Source organism: Diabrotica undecimpunctata, chromosome 8, assembly GCF_040954645.1.
Source record: "Diabrotica undecimpunctata isolate CICGRU chromosome 8, icDiaUnde3, whole genome shotgun sequence".
Lineage (NCBI taxonomy): Eukaryota > Metazoa > Arthropoda > Insecta > Coleoptera > Chrysomelidae > Diabrotica > Diabrotica undecimpunctata.
This window is the reverse complement of record NC_092810.1, coordinates 65,158,028-65,177,118: the sequence shown is the minus strand read 5'-3', so window position 1 is coordinate 65,177,118 and position 19,091 is coordinate 65,158,028. Positions and strand designations below refer to the sequence as shown.

Below are 19,091 nucleotides of genomic sequence, written 5' to 3'. Positions count from 1 at the left end.
AGTGGAAACCTTGGTGCCTGTCATGTTAGATTAGAAAACCCAGCCCATCCTGTGAAATATCAAGGAGTCGTTTGCTCTATGAAAGAGAGCTTTGGCTTTATAGAAAGAGCAGATGTGGTGAAAGAAATATTTTTTCATTTCTCTGAAGCAAAAACCAAAGAAGAATTAAGATTAGGGGACGACGTTGAATACATTATTCAAACAAGAAATGTAAGTATTGTCCATATATTAAAAACAGTCTAAAGTTATAAATTATTAAAGTCCTAAAATATACCCTATAGAAATTGTTCTATTTTAATTATTTTTTAACTTGTCAATGTTCGCTATCTAAAGGTTCATTTAAATCAAAGCGAACACAAACGAACGAACGAAGAAACGAATTCGTAGATGTTTCTTGGTCATTTGTTCTCTACAAAGTAGAACGGTTTACATTGTAGCGAACGTTCGCATTCGTTGATGATCCGTCCGCAATGTCGGATACAGACGAAGATGTAATCATTAGCGCTGCTAGTTTTATAGTTACTGCAGGACTTTGCGAAACAAAAAGGAAGAAGAGTGTGGTGTTTAAATTTGTTACAAAAGAGAAAAAAAACCAGATGATAACTTGTTAATTGATTTAATGACTGACAATTTAGGTCAAGGGGCAAATATCTGTATCAATTCAAGATACAAATGTCTATGGATGATTTTGAAATGAAATTGAAAAGCAAAACACGTAGTATAAAATTATAAATTGTGTCAGTCCCATAACCTGACTTTTTTAAAGAGCCCTCTTTTTGTCTTTCTTATTCGTCCATTCCATATTGCAAAATTATTTACGGATATAAGTAATCAGCACTACACAACAAACAGCCCTCTCAAATTAATTTGTGCATAAATTAGTATTAAAACAGTATTTCTCAACGAATTCGTTCGCTACGTTCTATCCATCCACTATACTCACTGAACACCGATTTCCTTTGATGATTCGCTGATTTACCGACATCTGTTGGAACATGTCCGAACGCGAACGACTTCATTCGGTCGTGTTTGATTCGCCGTTTAAAATAATTTTAAGGAACGAATTCGTTCGTTCCTTTGTGTTCGCTTTGATTTAAATGCACCTTAAGATGTAACGTGATTGTTGCGCGTGAGCATTTTGCTCACAGTGCTCAGGTCGTTGTCGATGTTTTCTTGTAATTTAATTTTATCTGCATCATTCATGTTGACAAGTCAGACATTAATACATTTTAAAGTAAATGGCTTTAATGGCAATATCATTTTAAAATCATATACTTTAAAATATGTATGTCTGAATTGTCAAGATGAATGAGGCAGATAAAATTGTATTGAAACGCCAAAATAAACATATTTCCAACTGAAATTCTTCAATTATGTGATACTTTCTTAACAGTTTATATTTTTTAGGGAAAAGAGGTAGCTTGCAACATTACTCGATTACCTCCCGGTACAGTAATTTTTGAAGATCTGAAGCCCGATATACTAAAAGGCCAAGTATTAAAACCCATAGATCGTGGTCCACGAAATCCAAATGACGCATTGCCGGGCCGTATTAGATATAGAGCTCCCGATCATTCTGAAGTCGAAATATCATTTAGTGAAAAAGATCAAATGGGTGATTTCACTCTTCGCCACGGTGATTGGGTACAATTTCAAATTGCAACTGATAGAAGGGATGCTCTAGACAGGGCAACTCATATTTTGTTGTTGGACGAAAGTTTTAAGTAAGTATCGTAACAGTTTTTTGAAATACCTTCAATGATTCCATTATAAGTTTTCACGTAGTCATGTGAAATTCAATTTGCTCATTGTGGAATGCAGGAGGTTCCATTTAACCTTTGGCTTGGCACTGTGTTATAGAAGACTTTTTATGTCATTTATTTTAAAATCTGTATCTTAAAAATGTCCCTACACCTTTTATTAACAACATTTCAGAATTTTGGAACCCTGTAACAGCTTTTACACCCCTTAATGGATGGGTACCACATGTTTTGGAGGTACTCAAAAAGTGTTTGCAGGCTGCGATCTACTGCCTCGCTGTCATGCAAGATATAGTTGACTGTTTTAGATTATCTACTTGTTTTCTGCAATATTTTAGCCCTATTAGCACATTTTCCTCCAATATACAATTTGCTATATGCTTGACCGGGAGTATGTCCCAGTGCGAATTATGTTGCGGCGGATCCAGGCTTTTTTACCCAATAATTATTATTTTAATGAGAATAAGATACAATCGAAGTTTAAAATAAGTTTATTGAAGTTTCAATTTCCACTTCGGAAATCGTTCTCAAAATTCAAACATTAATAAAACTTCAAACATAAATATCTGCCTGGAATACAGAGGTAGTTCTAGTAGTGGAATAGAAATGTTTATATTTCCACCATATTGAATATTCTTACACTTGGTTTTCCTACCGTTTTAGACCCAAGTACCCTTTGTACCAAGTATAACCCTGCAGCCTGAATTGTGTTTTCTCTGTCTTATCTCTTTCTTGGGCATATGTCCACTTAGACCATATATTTTAGATCTGTATCTGGATTCCATTCTCGCCTCCCCCTTATAAAGATATGCAGAGTAGAGAGCACCAGTAGTCCCCATATTTTCTCCACCGCAATGTAAAATAATGATCATCAATTAGCCTATATTTGTCCACTGGTGAACGTAGGCTTCCCGTAAAATTTTCCACCTATTTCTATCTTGTGCTTCTTGCATCCAGTTTGTGGTGATGCGCTTGATATCATCCGTCCATCTAGTCGGTGGTCGACCTCTGCTTCGATATGCCTCTTGCCGTGGTCGCCATTCCAGAATCTTTCTAGTCCATCTATCATCCGTTAATCTGGCAACACGTCCGGCCCAAACTCATTTAGCCATGGCTATTTTTTCAACTGCATCTGTGATTCCTGTTCTTCTTATTTCTAGGTTTGGTACTTTATCTCTGATGGTAATACCTAATATTGATCTTTCCATAGCGCGTTGTGTAACTCTTATTTTATCTATTGTTCTTTTTGTCAGAGTCAGTGTTTCTGCACCATATGTAAGAACCGCTAAAACGCACTGGTTAAAAACCTTTCTTTTTAAACAAACTGGGATAACAGACTTGAAAATGTTATTCAGTCTACCAAAGGCAGCCCATGTGAGACCTATCCTTCTTTGTATTTTAGTTGTCTGATTTTCTCGGCCTAAGCGAATCTCATGCCCTAGATATTTGTAAGCTATTACTTGATCGATGCTATGGCTCTCAATTAGAATTTTACCGCTGACTACAAGGTTGGTCATAAATTTTGTCTTTGAGGTGTTAATTTTAAGACCAATTGTTTCTGACACTTTATAGAGCGTGTGCAGCATTTTTGTAGCTTTATCAACTCTATCAGATATTAAAACAATGTCATCGGCAAATCTTAGGTGTTTCAGATCTTCCCCATTTATATTAATTCTCATGCTATCTTCTCGTTCCGTTTGCTTGAACATATATTCAAGAACAGCTGTAAACAATTTAGGGGAGATAGTATCACCCTGTCTAATTCCACGTTCTATTCGAAACTTCTTGGTATCTTCATGAAGGCGGACACAAGCTGTACCAGTTTCGTAAATACTTTTAATCAATGCGATATATCGGTAGTCAATGCGGCAGTCAGCCAATGCTCGAAGCATTTTATGATGATCTATAGTATCAAACGCCTTTTCATAATCTACGAATATAAGAAAGATAGGCTTGTTATACTCTGTACACTTTTCTATTAACGTTTTTATAACTTGTAGATGATCATTTGTTCCTTATCTGGAGCGGAATCCAGCCTGTTCACAAGGTTGGTAACTATCCAGTTTGTTCACAAGCCGTTTTGTTATTATCTTCATGAATAGTTTGTATGTATGGGAGAGCAAACTAATAGGTCTGTAGTTCTTTAGGTCTGAAATGTCACCTTTTTTGTGCATTATGGTTATTATTTCATTATGCCACTGGGAGGGGGTTACGCCTTTTGTCAAACAAGTATTGAACATATTTTTCAACACATTTACTAACGTTCCTCCTCCTTCTTTGATTTGTTCAATGACTATCCCATCTTCTCCAGGTGATTTATTATTTTTCATCTCCGAGAGAGCTGATTTTAATTCCTCTGTTGTTATATCTGGGATGTCTTCTGAGCTAACATTTTGAACTTTTGGTATTTGATTTTGATCAGGATCTGGAAGTTCTTCTCGCTTATACAATTCTGAGTAAAAATCTTGGGCAGTTTTTAAAATACCTTCTTTATTTGTTGTAGTTACTCCTTTTTTATTTACAAGGTTACAAATATTTTTCGATCCTTCAGTCATTTGTCGGCGCAGAACTTTCTGCTTAGTTGAGGAGATATGTTGTGGAATGCAATTTTTAGATTCCCCATGTCTCTCTTAACATCTTTATCAACGTCTGTTTTGCCTTGCAATTCTTAGAAGGCACAGATTAAACCGGAATTCTTGAATTTGGTTTCGAAAATTAGTCTACGATTTTATTATCAGATGTCGCTACATTGCGTCTATACGAAGCCATGTTAGAGTTGCTTCCTAAGACAGAAAAGATTTATTTCACGTTCAGAGCGATTGCGAAAGCCGTTCTGATGAGGCCTATTGGGCCGAAATACGTATAAACGGATGCGCCCTGTACGTGAAATCGAATCTTAACTGTATTTTCCTTTTTAAACTTTTATTTTTATCAATGGCTTGAGTTATGTAATCAGTGTTGTAATTTCTGACATCTTTTCGAATGGATTTTGTGATATCTTTGTTTAACTGTCTAAGTGTTATAAAATTATCTGTGTATTTGTCTTTCAATTTTCTTCTTTTGTTTATAAGATCTTTAGTAGCTTGAGTGAGTTTATCCATCTTGTTTTTTCCTTTTTCCTTATATTTTCTATGAGCGTTTCGAATCGCACTATTTATTCGCATGTTTGTCACCTCTATATCTAATGCATTTTCATTTAGATGTTCTACTTCTTTCAGTTCTGAAGTTATGAGATTCTGATAAGCTACTCTATCTTCTATCGATTTCCATTTATTAAAATGCCTCTCTGTTATCATTGCTGTCCTCTCTCGTCTAATGTTGATCATTATTTTTGCTCTAACCAACCGATGGTCACTCCCAACAGTGATTTTATTAATTACTGTAACATCTTGGACAATATTTTTTCTATTTGTGATGATGAAATCAATTTCGTTTTTTGTTATGCCATCTGGACTAGCCCACGTGTACTTACGTTGTTGGTTCTTTTTGAAAAATGTGTTCATCACATAGAGCTGAATGATGCAACAAAAAATGTAGTAGCACACCTCCTATATCATTTCGCTCACCGTATCCAAATGAGCCCATAGCCACTTCTGCGTTATCTTCTTTGAATCCAAGTTTAGCGTTAAAATCGCCCATTAAGATTAGGTGGTGGGTTTTGGTTGCAATGATCACCTGTCCTTTATTGGAAGGTAGTGCCTTTGAACATTTTTTATTCTTATTTGTAAAGTTTTGTTTCACATAAGTACTTCATTGCAAAAAATATTCAAATATTAACCTAACTATAAACTTCCCAAGTGTAAAACACTTACTTAGTTTAAACAATTTTTATATTTATGCTGTCTAAAGCAAATTTTCAAAAATAATTAGACTGGGTCCCAACTGATAAAAAGAAACCTCTTTTACAATTTGTCGTAACAGCGCTATCTCGTATCCTGATTGGGTGCCTAGCTCACGTGGATTATCTACCGGAACAGCGCAAACTATTCAGACGATTGCACAAATTCATAGAATTTCAGTCCTAATTATATGACGCACATTATTAAAAAAATTACGGTGGTAACATTGACAAGGTTATTCATTCCACACATTTTAAATGGTTATATAGTTTAACCAATACACTATTTCAATATTTCACAATATAAGTAACTGTCTAGTAACACAGAATTAATTTCAACATTTTTTAGACGACATGTTTCAAAAAAGTATTGAAACTTTTTCAGTATTATGTGAAACCGCTAGCATAATATTACGTATTATAATTATTTGTATAGCCCTACGAAAATTCTCAACATGTTATAAAATATTCATCCTAAAGATTAGGATTTAGCAATAAGAAAAAACGTAAACTCATAAAAAGATTTTTTATCAGATAATAGTTTGAGATAAATTGTTATCGAGATTATCAATTGTGAAAATGATAAAAATAAACATTTTAATGTTTAGTACTTAGTATTATTAAGAAGTGTATAGATAGTAACTGTCAAATCAGTTTAATTTTGAAGCAAATTTGAAGAATATCAACAATTTTTTATAATGTTTAGGGTATCTGGAGAAAAACGAGAACAGGGCGTGGTGTGCTCCGTAAAAGAAGGTTTTGGTTTCTTAAAATGTGTCGAGAGGGAGGCAAGGCTGTTTTTCCATTTTAATGAAATACTAGATGTAGAACGCACTAACGAAGTGCAAGTTAACGACGAGTTTGAATTTACTGTGGTTCAAGATCAAACAAGCTCGAGCATGTTTTCTAACAATCGACAAAGTGCCATTAGAATGAAATGGTTACCACCAGGTAAGTTAAAATTATATTTTTATTTTTTTACATGTATTTATTACTCAAGAAATATCTTTTAATAAAAGTAAAATATAAATGCATGTCATGTTTATCTTCTTGAACCAGCACAAGGCGGGATTCTTCTTCAGCCTTAAGTAATCCAACTTTGGACATAGGCCTTCCCCAAATCAATGCAGTGTCTTCTATTTTGCGCCACTTGCTTCCAGTTGTGTCCTCTGATCTTCTTAATGTCATCAGCCCATCTCATTTGTGGTCTTTCTCTGCTTCTCTTTCCTAACCATGGCCTCCACTGTTGTATTTCGTGGTTCCATGTCGGGCATTGTTCCTGCAAAGCTCCGTTTTAATTTGGCAGCATGTTCTCCTTCGTCTTTTACTTTGTCTATAAGTCTCACCCCGAGCATTGATCTTTCCATCGCTCTTTGTGCTTTTACTATTTTATCCATATTGGACTTGGTGAGTGTCCACGTCTGTGAACCATACGTGAGTATAGGGAGGATACACTGATCGTAAATTCTGGTTTTCAAATACTGTTCTATTTTAGTGCTTTTTACGATCCAACTCAGTTTTCCATATCCTGCCCACGCTAACCTTATTCTTCTGGTAATTTCGGCAGTTTGATTTTCTTTGTTAATTTTCATTATCTGTCCCAGGTAGATGTATTCGCTTACTGTTTCTAAATTTATGTCGTTCAATGTTATTTCTGGAATGTTCGGTGTATTTGTCATTATTTTTGTTTTTTCCAAGTTCATCTTAAGACCTACTTTTTCCGAAGCTTGAAATAGTTACATCATCATGGTCTGTAGTTCTTCGAAACTTGTAGCGAATATCACAATGTCATCAGCGTATCTTAAATGACTCAGTTTTCTTCCATTAACATTTATTCCCTTATCTGCCCAGTTAATGTCTTTGAACACGTCTTCAAGTCCAAGTGTGAATAGCTTTGGTGAGATAACATCTCCCTGACGAACTCCTCTGTTGATTGGAATAGCTTTGGTTTTCGCATCAATTTGTATTTTCATTGTAGCCTTCTTGTAAATATTGTGTATGAGCATTATGTATCGGGAGTCTATCCTGCAGTTGTTCATAACTCTCTCCATTGCCCAAAGTTCTATGGAGTCGAATGCCTTTTCATAATCAACGAAGCCAATATATAAGTTCAAGTGATATTCATTGGCTTTCTCTATTAGAGTTCTGACTGTAAGAAGATGATCAGCTGTACTGTAACCTTTTCGGAATCCTGCCTGCTCTACCAGTTGATAGATATCGAGCTTCGACGTTAACCTGTTAGTTATTACTCTCATAAACAATTTGTACATTTGGGACATCAGGGAGATTGGCCTATAGTTCTTGAGATCTCCCCTGTCTCCCTTTTTGAAGAGAAGCATTGTTAAACTTTCATTCCAATCATCTGGGACTTCTCCTCTGTGAAGATATTCGTTGAAGAGTTTTTTCAATTCTTCGAGAATAATTTCATTCCCCTCCTTCAACATTTCTACAAGTATTCCATCTGGACCCGGAGCCTTATTGTTCTTTAGTTGTGCTATAGCTTATTTTATTTCGAAGGATTCTATGTTAGGGAGTATTTCTGAGTTGACATTCGTTATCTTTCTCTTAAGGTCTTCCTTTGCAGTGTTATCTGGGTTCTTGTTTGAGAAATATAAATCACGGTAAAATGTCTAATGAGTAACTTATAGGATTTCGTTATTTTCTCTTATTTCTTAATGGTAAAATGTAAAATGAGTAACTTTTAGGATTTCGTTCTTTTCTCTTACTTCTTTTCCATCTTTATCCTTCAGTGAGATTATTATAGGCTTTCCTAAGTTTGATATTGGTTCCTTTCTATTATTTTTTCTACCTTGTTTTCATTCTTCTTCAAGTGCCATCTCCGCGGCGGAGGTCGGCAATCATCATAGCTATTCGGACTTTTGAGACGGCTGCTCTGAAAAGTTCATTTGATGTACATCCGTACCACTCTCTCAGGTTGCGCAGCCATGACATTCTACGCCTCCCTATGCTTCTCTTTCCTTGGATCTTTCCCTGCATAATCAGTTGGAGCAAGGTGTATTTCTCTCCACGTGTAATATGTCCGAGATATTCTAATTTTCTTGTTTTTATTGTATTTAAAATTTCCATTTCTTTGTTCATCATTCCCAGAACCTCTTTGTTTGTGACGTGTTCTGTCCATGATATTTTCAGAATTCTTCTGTACACCCACAGTTCGAATGATTCCAGTTTTTTCATTGATGTCGCATTCAAGGTCCAAGATCCTTATATCCTTGTTTTCATTATAGATCCTTAAATCTTCCTTTACTCCCTTCTTTATTTGTTTATTCAATTCTTTGAAACCATTGATGTTTTTCTTTCCTTCGCTTAGAAATGTGCGTCTCTTTTCCATCAACCGTTTTGTTCCTTCATTTATTCGGTCTCCTTTATTTTTCTTTTTCTTTGCAACAGTCAGTCCTGCTTTCAAGAGCTTTCGTTGCATTTCTTTATTAATTGTGTCCATGTCGGAATATTCTTGTTAATAATGTTCTACAAATTCTTTTCTTAAAACTTCTCTGTACTTATCTCCCTTCTGTCGTATTTTAATTTGATCTATCTCATTACAATAATTATGTGGCATGTTTCTACTGGTTTTCGTCTGTTTAATAAGAATCCTTGCTCTCAAAAGGCGATGATTGCTGCCAGTTGTGAATCGATTGAGAGCAGTTATATCTTCAAAAATGTCTTTGTTCCCACACAAAAAGTAATCGATCTCGTTTTTTGTCTTTTTATCGGGAGATATCCACGTCCATTTTCGGTTTGCTGGTTTCTTGAAGTGTGTGTGCCTCCCCCAGAATCCGTGAGGCTGACCGGTTTTCCGGTGTGGGATTCTGAGCTGCTAGCTCTACCCACCTGGGGTATCGTCCCATTTTGTTTCAAGTTCAACATGTTGTGTTTTTTGAGGGGTATAATGGCATTAAAACACCACACTTTCCGGACGGGTTGCTGAGTTACGCAGTATCACAGCCGGTTAAATCAGTATTTGATTTTCGCCCGCGACTTTGTGGTACCGCTCCTGTCAGGAATTGTATTCCTTAGCCACGGGCCACTAATGCCACAGCAGCTGACCTGTGTCATGTCCTCCGTTGATCCGCGGGTACTTATTTGGCGAAGCCTTATTCATACCTGTCCTGCATATCTACAGGAACTTTCCTTATCAGTAATTGGGACGTGCCGTGTCGGGGTTGAGGACTTCCCCGCCCAGTCTGTCGTGCACAAAGTACTGAAGGACCCCTACTCAGTTCAGCAGCGTCCCTCCTCTACACAAGCTAAGACCGGCACGGCAAGGCGGAATTAATTAGATCTTATTAGCAGGGCATTCTCTCTCTCTCTCTCTCTCTCTCTTGTCGTTTTCCCATTGCTGAGGATCGTGATTTTTTCCAATATTCCTAACAATTTTTCTCCATTGGTTTCTATCTTCAGCTGCTCTGAGAGCTTCACAGAATGAGTTTCCAGCTGAATTCTTAATTTGGTCGGACTATCTAGTTGGTGATGATCCTCTTGATCTTTACTCCGGAACGTTTCGTTTCCAGAAACAATTAATCTCTCCCAAACTATCGTCACCTCTGTAAACCACGTGACCGAAAAATTGCAGATTACGTTGCAGACATATTATTGACAGCCTTTTTTTAATCTCGAGTTGGTTTAGAATGGAAACGTTTGTCCTATGAGCTGTCCAAGGTATGCGCAGCATTCTTCTCCAGCACCACATCTCAAAGGTATCAATTTTTTGGCGCTCGCGTCTGGCATTCACCTGTCTCATCTTAAAATTTTGAGAAATAGATATGTCTTTCCAAACTTTAGTTAGGCGACTAATCGCATTTTTTGCTATGCCAATACGTCTCCGAACTTTTACTTCACAGTTACCATCATTAGTTATATTAGACCCGTGGTAGACAAAACTGTCCACTATCTGGTATTCTTGTAACATGTTAGTCAGTTGAATAGTGTGGAATCTGTCGACCACCATTATTTTTGCCTTAGCTTTATTGACTTTCAGACCAACTTTATTGCTTTCGTACTCAACTCTTCGCATGAGATTAAACATTTCTTGCTCATTTGCTGCTATAAGTGTAGTGTCATCATCAAATCTTTAATTGGAGATTTTCCTACCAGCCATTGTTACTCCACCGGCCCATCCATCTAAAGCCATCCTCATGACATGATCACCATAAATGTTGAATAAGTCAGGTGACAACACGCATCCTTGTCTAACACCTCTGTCGGTCTTGAATTGGTTTGAGAACTTCTGATCTAGTCGTACTATTGCTATATTGGACTGGTAAAGATTTTTAATAAGTGTAGACTTTTCAATGAGTTCTCTCAGGTTCAGGATTTGTTCCCATGTACCTTTAAACTTTACAAACCCACTTGTTCCTGAGGTATTTGGTAATGTAGATAGGTTTTTAATCGGTTTTTGATGATATGCAACAAGATTTTACTAGCATGTGTTATTAGTGACAGTGTGCGGTAGTTTTCACATCTGATAGTAGTTCCTTTTTTGTGTAGCGTCATATAAATTGAGGTACACCAATCAGATGGTCATTTTCCTGAATTCCAAACAGCGACAAAGATAGAATGGATGATATGTAATCCTTTGATACCTAGTAACCGTAGTATTTCACCTGCTATTGAATCAATGCCTGGGGATTTATTCCTCTTTAGCGATTTAATTGCATCTTTGACTTCAGCGAGTAAGACAGTAGGTTCCCTAGGATAGTCAGATGGCCACTGATTTTCTGCTGTTTCCAATATTTCGTTAGTATCGGTCTTTAGATTACCTTCCTTATCTATTACAGACCACGTTTGAGATTTAAATTCTCTGGTAAGGAGTTTAATCTTCTGAAATAAATCCCTCGGTTCATTTCGACACCCATGTTCCTCTATCTCTGCATATTTGAGAGATGTAATCAGCTTTGTCTTTGCGGCACTGTTTTCTGATTTTTTTCGATAACGCTCTGTTTGTTCCGTATCTATAGTTTTATGTTCTTTTCTGCGTTGAATCACAGTCCACGTATTATCGAATATCCACGGCTTACGGCTCGTGGAAACCGCTGCCTCAATGTCTTTTGCAGCTTGGATTACCTTATCTTTGAGATAGATCCAAGTGCTCTCAGAGTCACTATTTACTTGGTCTAAAGAAAGAGCTTCTAGGTTTTGTTGAAAGTTATTCATTTTTGATGGATTTAGAGACATGACTTCTTAAGGGTCTTCTTTTGGGGACTTTACAACGAAGTCGAACGTTCAATACCAGGCGTTGATGATCGCTTCCACAGTTTGCGTCTGGATATGTTTTACAGTTGACAGCCGACGACTTCCATCTTGATCTTATTAGGATGTAGTCTATTTGATTACTTGTTCGTCCGTCTGGTCTGCGCCATGTGTATAATCTCCGTGGATGATGTTGACCATAGAACCTGTTGATCTCTTCTTCTTGTGCAGCTGTTATAGGAGCACATTCGTGATCCAATGTTTCAGGTGGATATTTTTAAGGTGTTTTTTATTGTTAACTGTCGTTATCTACTTTATTTCGTGGGAATTAACCAAAATTCTAATTGAAAATACCTTTTTGATGTTGCAATTTCCACTTCAGAAATCGTTCTTCAAATACAAATTGTCTGCCATCAGTGGTCATATCAATTAGAGTGATATGTTTAAAATAATAAACAGAAGTGAAATGCTTCTGATGATTGGGTGAAATCTTTACAGAGTTAAGTCCGGAAATGGTAGAAACGACCTGGACAGCTGGTTGTCAAATATAAACCTCGAAGATAAATGTACTAAAGTGGTGTACGCCCGCTTATCAAAAACGCAGCTTAGAACAATCGGTATCTAGTCTATCCAGCATTCGGAAGAAGATTTCACTTTTAAGAAGGCAAACTGGCATCCGTGCTAGATTGCAAGATTAACGTATTAATACCAAAACAAATACATGCATGTGATCTATTGTGTGAGAAAAACATAAATATGCCATTTTAATTGTCTTCTTCACGTGCCATCTCTGCGACGGAGGTTGGCAATCATCATGGCTATTCTGATCTTAGATGCTGCTGCTCTGAATAGTTCAATTGATGTGCATCAGTACCATTCCCTCAAGTTACGTAACCATGAGATTCTTCTTCTTCCTACACTTCTCTTGTCCTGGATTTTCCCTTGTATAATCAATTGAAGTAGGTTGTATCTCTCATTACGCATAACATGCCCCAGGTATTGCAGCTTTCGTGTCTTGATGGTTTCCAATACTTCCATTCTTTTGTTGATTCTTCTCATGACTTCGTTGTTTGTTACATGCTCGGTCCATGATATCTTCAGGATTCTTCTATACATCCACATTTCAAATGCTTCCAACTTTTTAGCAGTCGACGCGTTAAGTGTTCATGCTTCTATCCCATAAAGCAGAGTCAAGAAAATACACCTTGCCAGCCTAACTAATTTTAATTGTATATAATTTGTCTAATTTTTTAAAACTGGACCTGATTTTTTTTAGTTTGAATAAATTAGTTGATTAGGTGGTAGTAGCGTAACGTTTGACCAAAATATAAAACACATCGAACTTACTGTTCAAAAGTTATGACGAATAGAAATTTCAGTCAAAATTCACAACTCGCCCTGTATATTATTGAACAATAGAAACAGGCACTTTTAATGGTCACTAGTTAATCCCCATGGAGGCCTCCATACGAGGTAGGAGTATGTACAGTTCCTCATGACTCACCCTTATGTGTGACTTAAGGTTTAACGTCGCACGCCGATTCCAAACGACTAAATGTAGAGAAACTGTATTAGACAGATTACTCATCATCATCATTGGCTCCACAACCCATGGTGGGTCTTGGCCTGCTCAAGGATAAGTCTCCATTCTCTCCTATTCTTCGCCTTGGCTTTCCAGTTTCGTACTCCCAACATTCTTAAGTCTTCCTCCACCTGATCCTTAAATCGTGCTCTGGGTCTGCCTCTCCTTCTCACTCCATCTATTCTTTGATTATAAATATGTTTTAACGGCTCCATCTCATTCATTCTCTCTATGTGACCTAACCACCGCAGCCGGTTTATTTTGATGGACCTAATAATATCAGGTTTGTCATACAGGCGGTAAAGTTTGAAATTATAGCGTCTGCGCCATAATCCGTCCTCCTGTACTCCTCCATAGATATGCCGGAGGATTCTTCATCGCTCTTTGTCATCGTCCATGTTTCCGACGCGTAGGTGAGGATGGGCTTGATACGAGTTCTGTATATCACTAATTTCGTTCTTTATGTAACTAGACTTGTTGTTAAAATTTTTTTTTAATCCATAATTTAATCCATAGACAGATTACTACTTCGTGATAAATTACACATCTCTGAATATCTCTTTATTTAATTAATTCAATTTATGAATTTATTTTTGAGTCAAACGTATTACCGAATTATGTTTTGTTGATATTATTAATGAATATCTTTAATTAACAAAACTTTCTTTTTAAGGTACTGTACAGTTTGAAATTAGAATAGAGAATGAGCTTACGGGTATTGTAACGAGTGACTTACCATTGAGCAATTGGAACAACAGAAGTCCTACAAAGAGCCAAAGCAGTGTGACTGGAGAAACAAATAGTGAATGTGGATTAATAGGTTACTGTATTAACGGAATCAAAAAGACTATTTCATTCTATGCCAAGGATTGCTCTGTTAAGCAAGTTCCAAGAGTTGGGGATAAAGTAAGTATTATAATATAAATATTTGAAAGCTTTGTCCTTGTCATGACACATGTTCAAAAAATTCACTCTGATATTTTCACTGGCGTAAAAGTTTTTTTGGTTTTTATCTTATTAATAAACGTCACATTGATTCAACAACTACGTTCCAAGTGTTGTATCAACTTAAGACAGTACACCTGCGAGGATTTTATTTAAGGCTACATCCTTTGATTATATGAGTCAAATTTAATTCCCATCCTGTGAATACTGATTGCTTTTGCTGATTATCATGCAGCATATCTTAGATCAATAGAACAACTAACTTCCATAAAATCTTTGGGAGCAAATATCAACAGCCAGTGTAATCCAAAAAAAGAAATCTTATGCAGAATCGAACAGGCGAGGAAAGCACTCATGAACATGAGAACATTTTTTACAAGATCAGACCTTAGTCTAGAGCTCAGAATTCGAATGATCAGATGTTAACGTTTTCTCTATTTTGCTGTATGGCTGTGAAAGTTGGACAATGGACTCCAGCTGAAAGCTGGAGAAACAGAAAAAAGAATAGATGCCTAAATGTATATATACAGACGGATGCTGAAAATTCCATGGATACAAAAAGTTACCAATGGTGAGGTACTTCGGCGCATAAGTAAACAAAAAGAATTACTCAGCATAATTAAAGAGAGAAAAATACAATACTTAGGTCATGTGTTGAGAGGTGAGAGATATGAATTACTCCAAATCATATTGGAAGGTAAAGTTCAGGAAAAAGATCAGTTGGAAGACGCCAGAACTCGTGGCTGAAAGACCTGAGGATATAGTTTGTCCGCTCATCCTCAAAAATCTTTCGTGCAACAGTTTCCAAAGCTACAGTTGCTATTTAGATCGCCAACCTTCGAAAGGAGATTGCGCAATAAGAAGAAGATATCTTAATAACAGCTTTTGACACTTCGATGTGTTTGCTTTTCCCAGTCTTTTTTAATCTTATCTATTTTATTCCATAAATATGTTCTTCTGAAAGTTTCTTTTCCTATCAAAGATTAGGAATCATTACGGCGATTATAACTTTATTCCTAGCTGTCCTGAGTAATTGAGGGGAACTCATATTAAACCACTCCCTTGAATTTCTAAGCCAATAAATTCTCCTTTTATTTTTTTCACTGTTCGCGTTATTTTCTCTTCTTTGTTCACCCTTTGTAACACTTCTTTATTAGTAATAGTCTATCCATGGTATACATAACATTCTACTTAGCACCACCGCCTTTCAAATACTTATAATTTATGTAGGACCTTTTTTTTTCACCGTACATGCTTCAACACCATACAATAATATGGAGAATACATACCATCTTAATAGTCTTTTTCTTAATAAGGTTTTTCTTAATCATTTCTTCTAAGGTTATGTCTCTATTGATTATTACCCTTTTCATTTCCAAGAGGTGGCTTGTGCTATTTCTATAAGAGCATCTTATCTCCTTTGCTTGCTCAGTGCCTTTCGCTAACCAGATTCATATCCAAACATCTTTGTATTAGCACATTCATGTCGAACAATGCCTCTCTTGTTCCAGTTACATTGCTGAACCCTAGTTGAGATTGTACATCTGGTTGTGGATATATTTTAAAAAAGTTTTCAGAAAGTTATTCATAAGGAGAATCGTTTAATAGCAGTAATCTTTTTCGGTATCGGAATAAACGTTGATATCAACCACTGTTTAGGTATTATGGCCGTCGAATATATTATATGGTTGTAAAGTTGGACTAATATGTAGTGGTTCATCGTCATTTAGTTTTATCAACTCTATAGGTACTTCGTCGGGCCCTGCCGATTTTCTTCCTTTAGAATTTTGAATTTTATTTTCCTATTTTATTCCATAAGCTACTTTCGAATATAAAATTTCTGATTGCCCATTTATGACCTCGTTTAGGGCTTCTTTCGGCCTATCATCATCGAATAATTAATTCTGTAATTTTATAAGTTTTCCTATCTATATCATTTGTGATACTGATCTGTTGGTTTTTCCTTATCCCGGTTATTTTTTCACTTCTCTATGTAGATTAAAGCTATAATTTTCTCTCTGTGGCCTTCTGATCATATGGTGGCCTCTATCTAACATATTAGGACATCAGAAAGGTAGTATGGGTATATACATGCAGTCTAGAACAAAGCTGGTTCCTCCCCTTGAGTATGTATATTACGAAATACAAGAGAAATAAGCAAGTGGACTGTATTTGAAATAAAAGAAGAAGATATTACATACATATACATTTAACTCTAACTTATTAATTTCTACAAAATTAAAATATGCGGCATGACCCGTACTACAACAAATATTTATTTAAAGTGAAATGAAATTAATACAATTACTAATAAAACCAAATCAAAATAGAATCAGTGATACATATTCGTAGAAGCGATAAAGTTAATACTTGGTAAACGGTAAATAGAAAATGTTTTTAAACGGGTATAATGTTCACAACGCGACACAATATGTAAACTAGTCCAGCAACAAGTAATTGTAATTGTAAACTTGCAACAGATAATAATTGTATAATAATGTAACAAACAATTTTATACAAGTAAACCTACTTGTGTATCAGCAACAATATAATGTATATACCTTTGTACTTTATCACGTGCGGCGGCTTTTGGCCGCAATGAACACCCTACTTGGGCAAGCTTCAGGAACAAGATGAGTTGAGATCGCAGATAGTTTTCCTTTGGGTGGCAGCATTCTGGAAGTCTAAATGGGGCGACTATTAGCGCCAGTGTCGCTTAATTCTTGCAGTAGGTGGTGTTCTGCTTCGATTCTTACCTCTGCATTTAGATGGGATTGCCCATACAACGCAACGTAGAGGTAATTCCCTTTTAATAGTTAATTTAATATTTAGAATGTTTCTAATATTATGGTTAAAAATGGTTAACTGTAACATTCTAATAAATCTCCATCTCCTTGCGTTTTTAAAATAACATCAACATCAAAGTGAAGTTTTTTTTTATTTTCATAGGTTCAGTTTAACATCAACCAAGTTAAAAGAAATAAAGAATTTATTGCAACAGATGTAGAAGTTATACAACCAGCTGTACAAACAAATGGAATTAAGCACAGCATCTCTAGAACCTCTGGAGGGCCACTCTACCAAGGATTTATTGCTGCATTAAAAGATGGTTTTGGATTTATAGAAACTATACAACATGACAAGGAGGTTTTCTTCCATTTTAGGTAATTATTATAAAAGGAATACTATTTGTAGGAGTGTTAGCATTACTTTTAATCGACTTTAGCTGCATGAGGTCATCTTCCACATGGTTACTTCCTTTCATTTCTGAATTAATTCCTTTTACAATCTGTCTTCAATTCGTTATTTTTTTATTCAACCTTTTATTCTTCTGCTGCACCTGCAGTTTTATCTTCTATCTGTAGCTGGTAGTATCTACTCCTATTAATTGTATACTTATATAATTTTTTACTTGTACAGTACTAGGCCATGATTTCTTTTTTTTTGTAGTGATACTTTTTAATCTTTATTATAGTAACTGTTTTGTTGTACGTACAATCTACCTTTTCATGTTGTGTTTGCAAAATATGCATGAATCAAGTAGGTCAAGCTCAAGTGAACTACTTGATTACTTTAATTTGAAAATTTACTCCTGTCGGTATATAACTATCTATACAATATAAAAATCAAGCTTCTTCTTGAGCTTTTCCATTTCTGGGGTCGCTCTTCCTTACTTTTCTTTTTCACTTTTTGTCCAAAGTGTCTTCTTCATTTAAACTTTTTTCTCAAGTCCTCTGCCACGCAGTCATCTTCTCCTCGGTTTTCCTCTACCTCTCTTTTCCACAATTTCTAACATCTCTATATTTTCCTCTACTTCTCTTTTCCTCAATTTCTAACAGCTCTATACTTCGTCTCAAATAGTTCTCATTTCAACATCTGACGTGAACAAACCATTGCAATCATTGTTCTTGAACCTTTTTTGAGACTGTAGTCACCCTAATCTTTTTCCCGATTTTCAATCACGAGTACCCCTCTCATTCGCTTCCAGTTGAAACAACCAGCCAGTATTCCGTGGACAATTTCTCAATCTAATCTACCATTTTCCGTTATGTAGAAGCAAAGTTATTTAAAGCCTCCTACCCGTCCTAGTTTTCCCCCTCCCTTACTTTCTCTGTTAGTACATTCATTACAAGATTAAATATTATCTCCATACCCACTATCTCTGGTTGATGTTAACTAGGTTCACACTCACACTTAATATTTTACAGTGGGTAACCTACTGGCTTCTTTTCCAGGTCACAAAACCTATCTTAGTTTCCCTCCCTAATAGAAAAACAGCATTTTCAATAAATTTGATAAAATCTGAAATATGTATATAAAATACTAATACCAACTTTAATTTTAGTAATTTTGAGGGTGAATCCAATAGTTTAGATCTAGGCACAGAAGTCGAATATAACTTGGGAACCCGTGGGAATTCTGGTTCTTGTTCCTCTGCAGAGAATGTCAAAGTAATCCCAAAAGGTACAATTGCTCTTCCAGAATTCCGTGGAGACATTCTAGAAGGTACAGTGGTACGACCTCTTCGTTCTGTGAATCCCGATCAGACTGAATATTCCGGACTAATTAGAACTAAAGCTGAAAATCAAAATGAAAAAGTTCAAGAATATGAATTTGGAATTATGGGACTTGTAAATAAACGGGAACTACTTCAGGTAAGTGGTTTGTCTCTAAGGTTAAGGATGCATTTACATATATTCCTTCTATATAATAACTTTCTGAGCTACTAGATACAAATGTCAATTAAAATATGAGATGT

General features: G+C 35.9%; 1 protein-coding gene across 3 annotated transcripts in view; it reads left to right on the top strand.

Annotated features, from left to right (window-relative positions):
- The window catches only part of Unr (cold shock domain-containing Unr), an 88,252-nt gene that overhangs the window by 52,673 nt on the left and 16,488 nt on the right, over positions 1 to 19,091 (top strand). For all 3 annotated transcript variants that reach the window (XM_072540403.1, XM_072540402.1, XM_072540405.1), the window contains 6 exons: positions 3 to 210; positions 1,408 to 1,724; positions 6,305 to 6,549; positions 14,061 to 14,293; positions 17,282 to 17,496; positions 18,678 to 18,987. In XM_072540403.1, the coding sequence (XP_072396504.1) occupies positions 3 to 210; positions 1,408 to 1,724; positions 6,305 to 6,549; positions 14,061 to 14,293; positions 17,282 to 17,496; positions 18,678 to 18,987 (1,528 nt within the window). The remainder of the gene's footprint in view (positions 1 to 2; positions 211 to 1,407; positions 1,725 to 6,304; positions 6,550 to 14,060; positions 14,294 to 17,281; positions 17,497 to 18,677; positions 18,988 to 19,091) is intronic.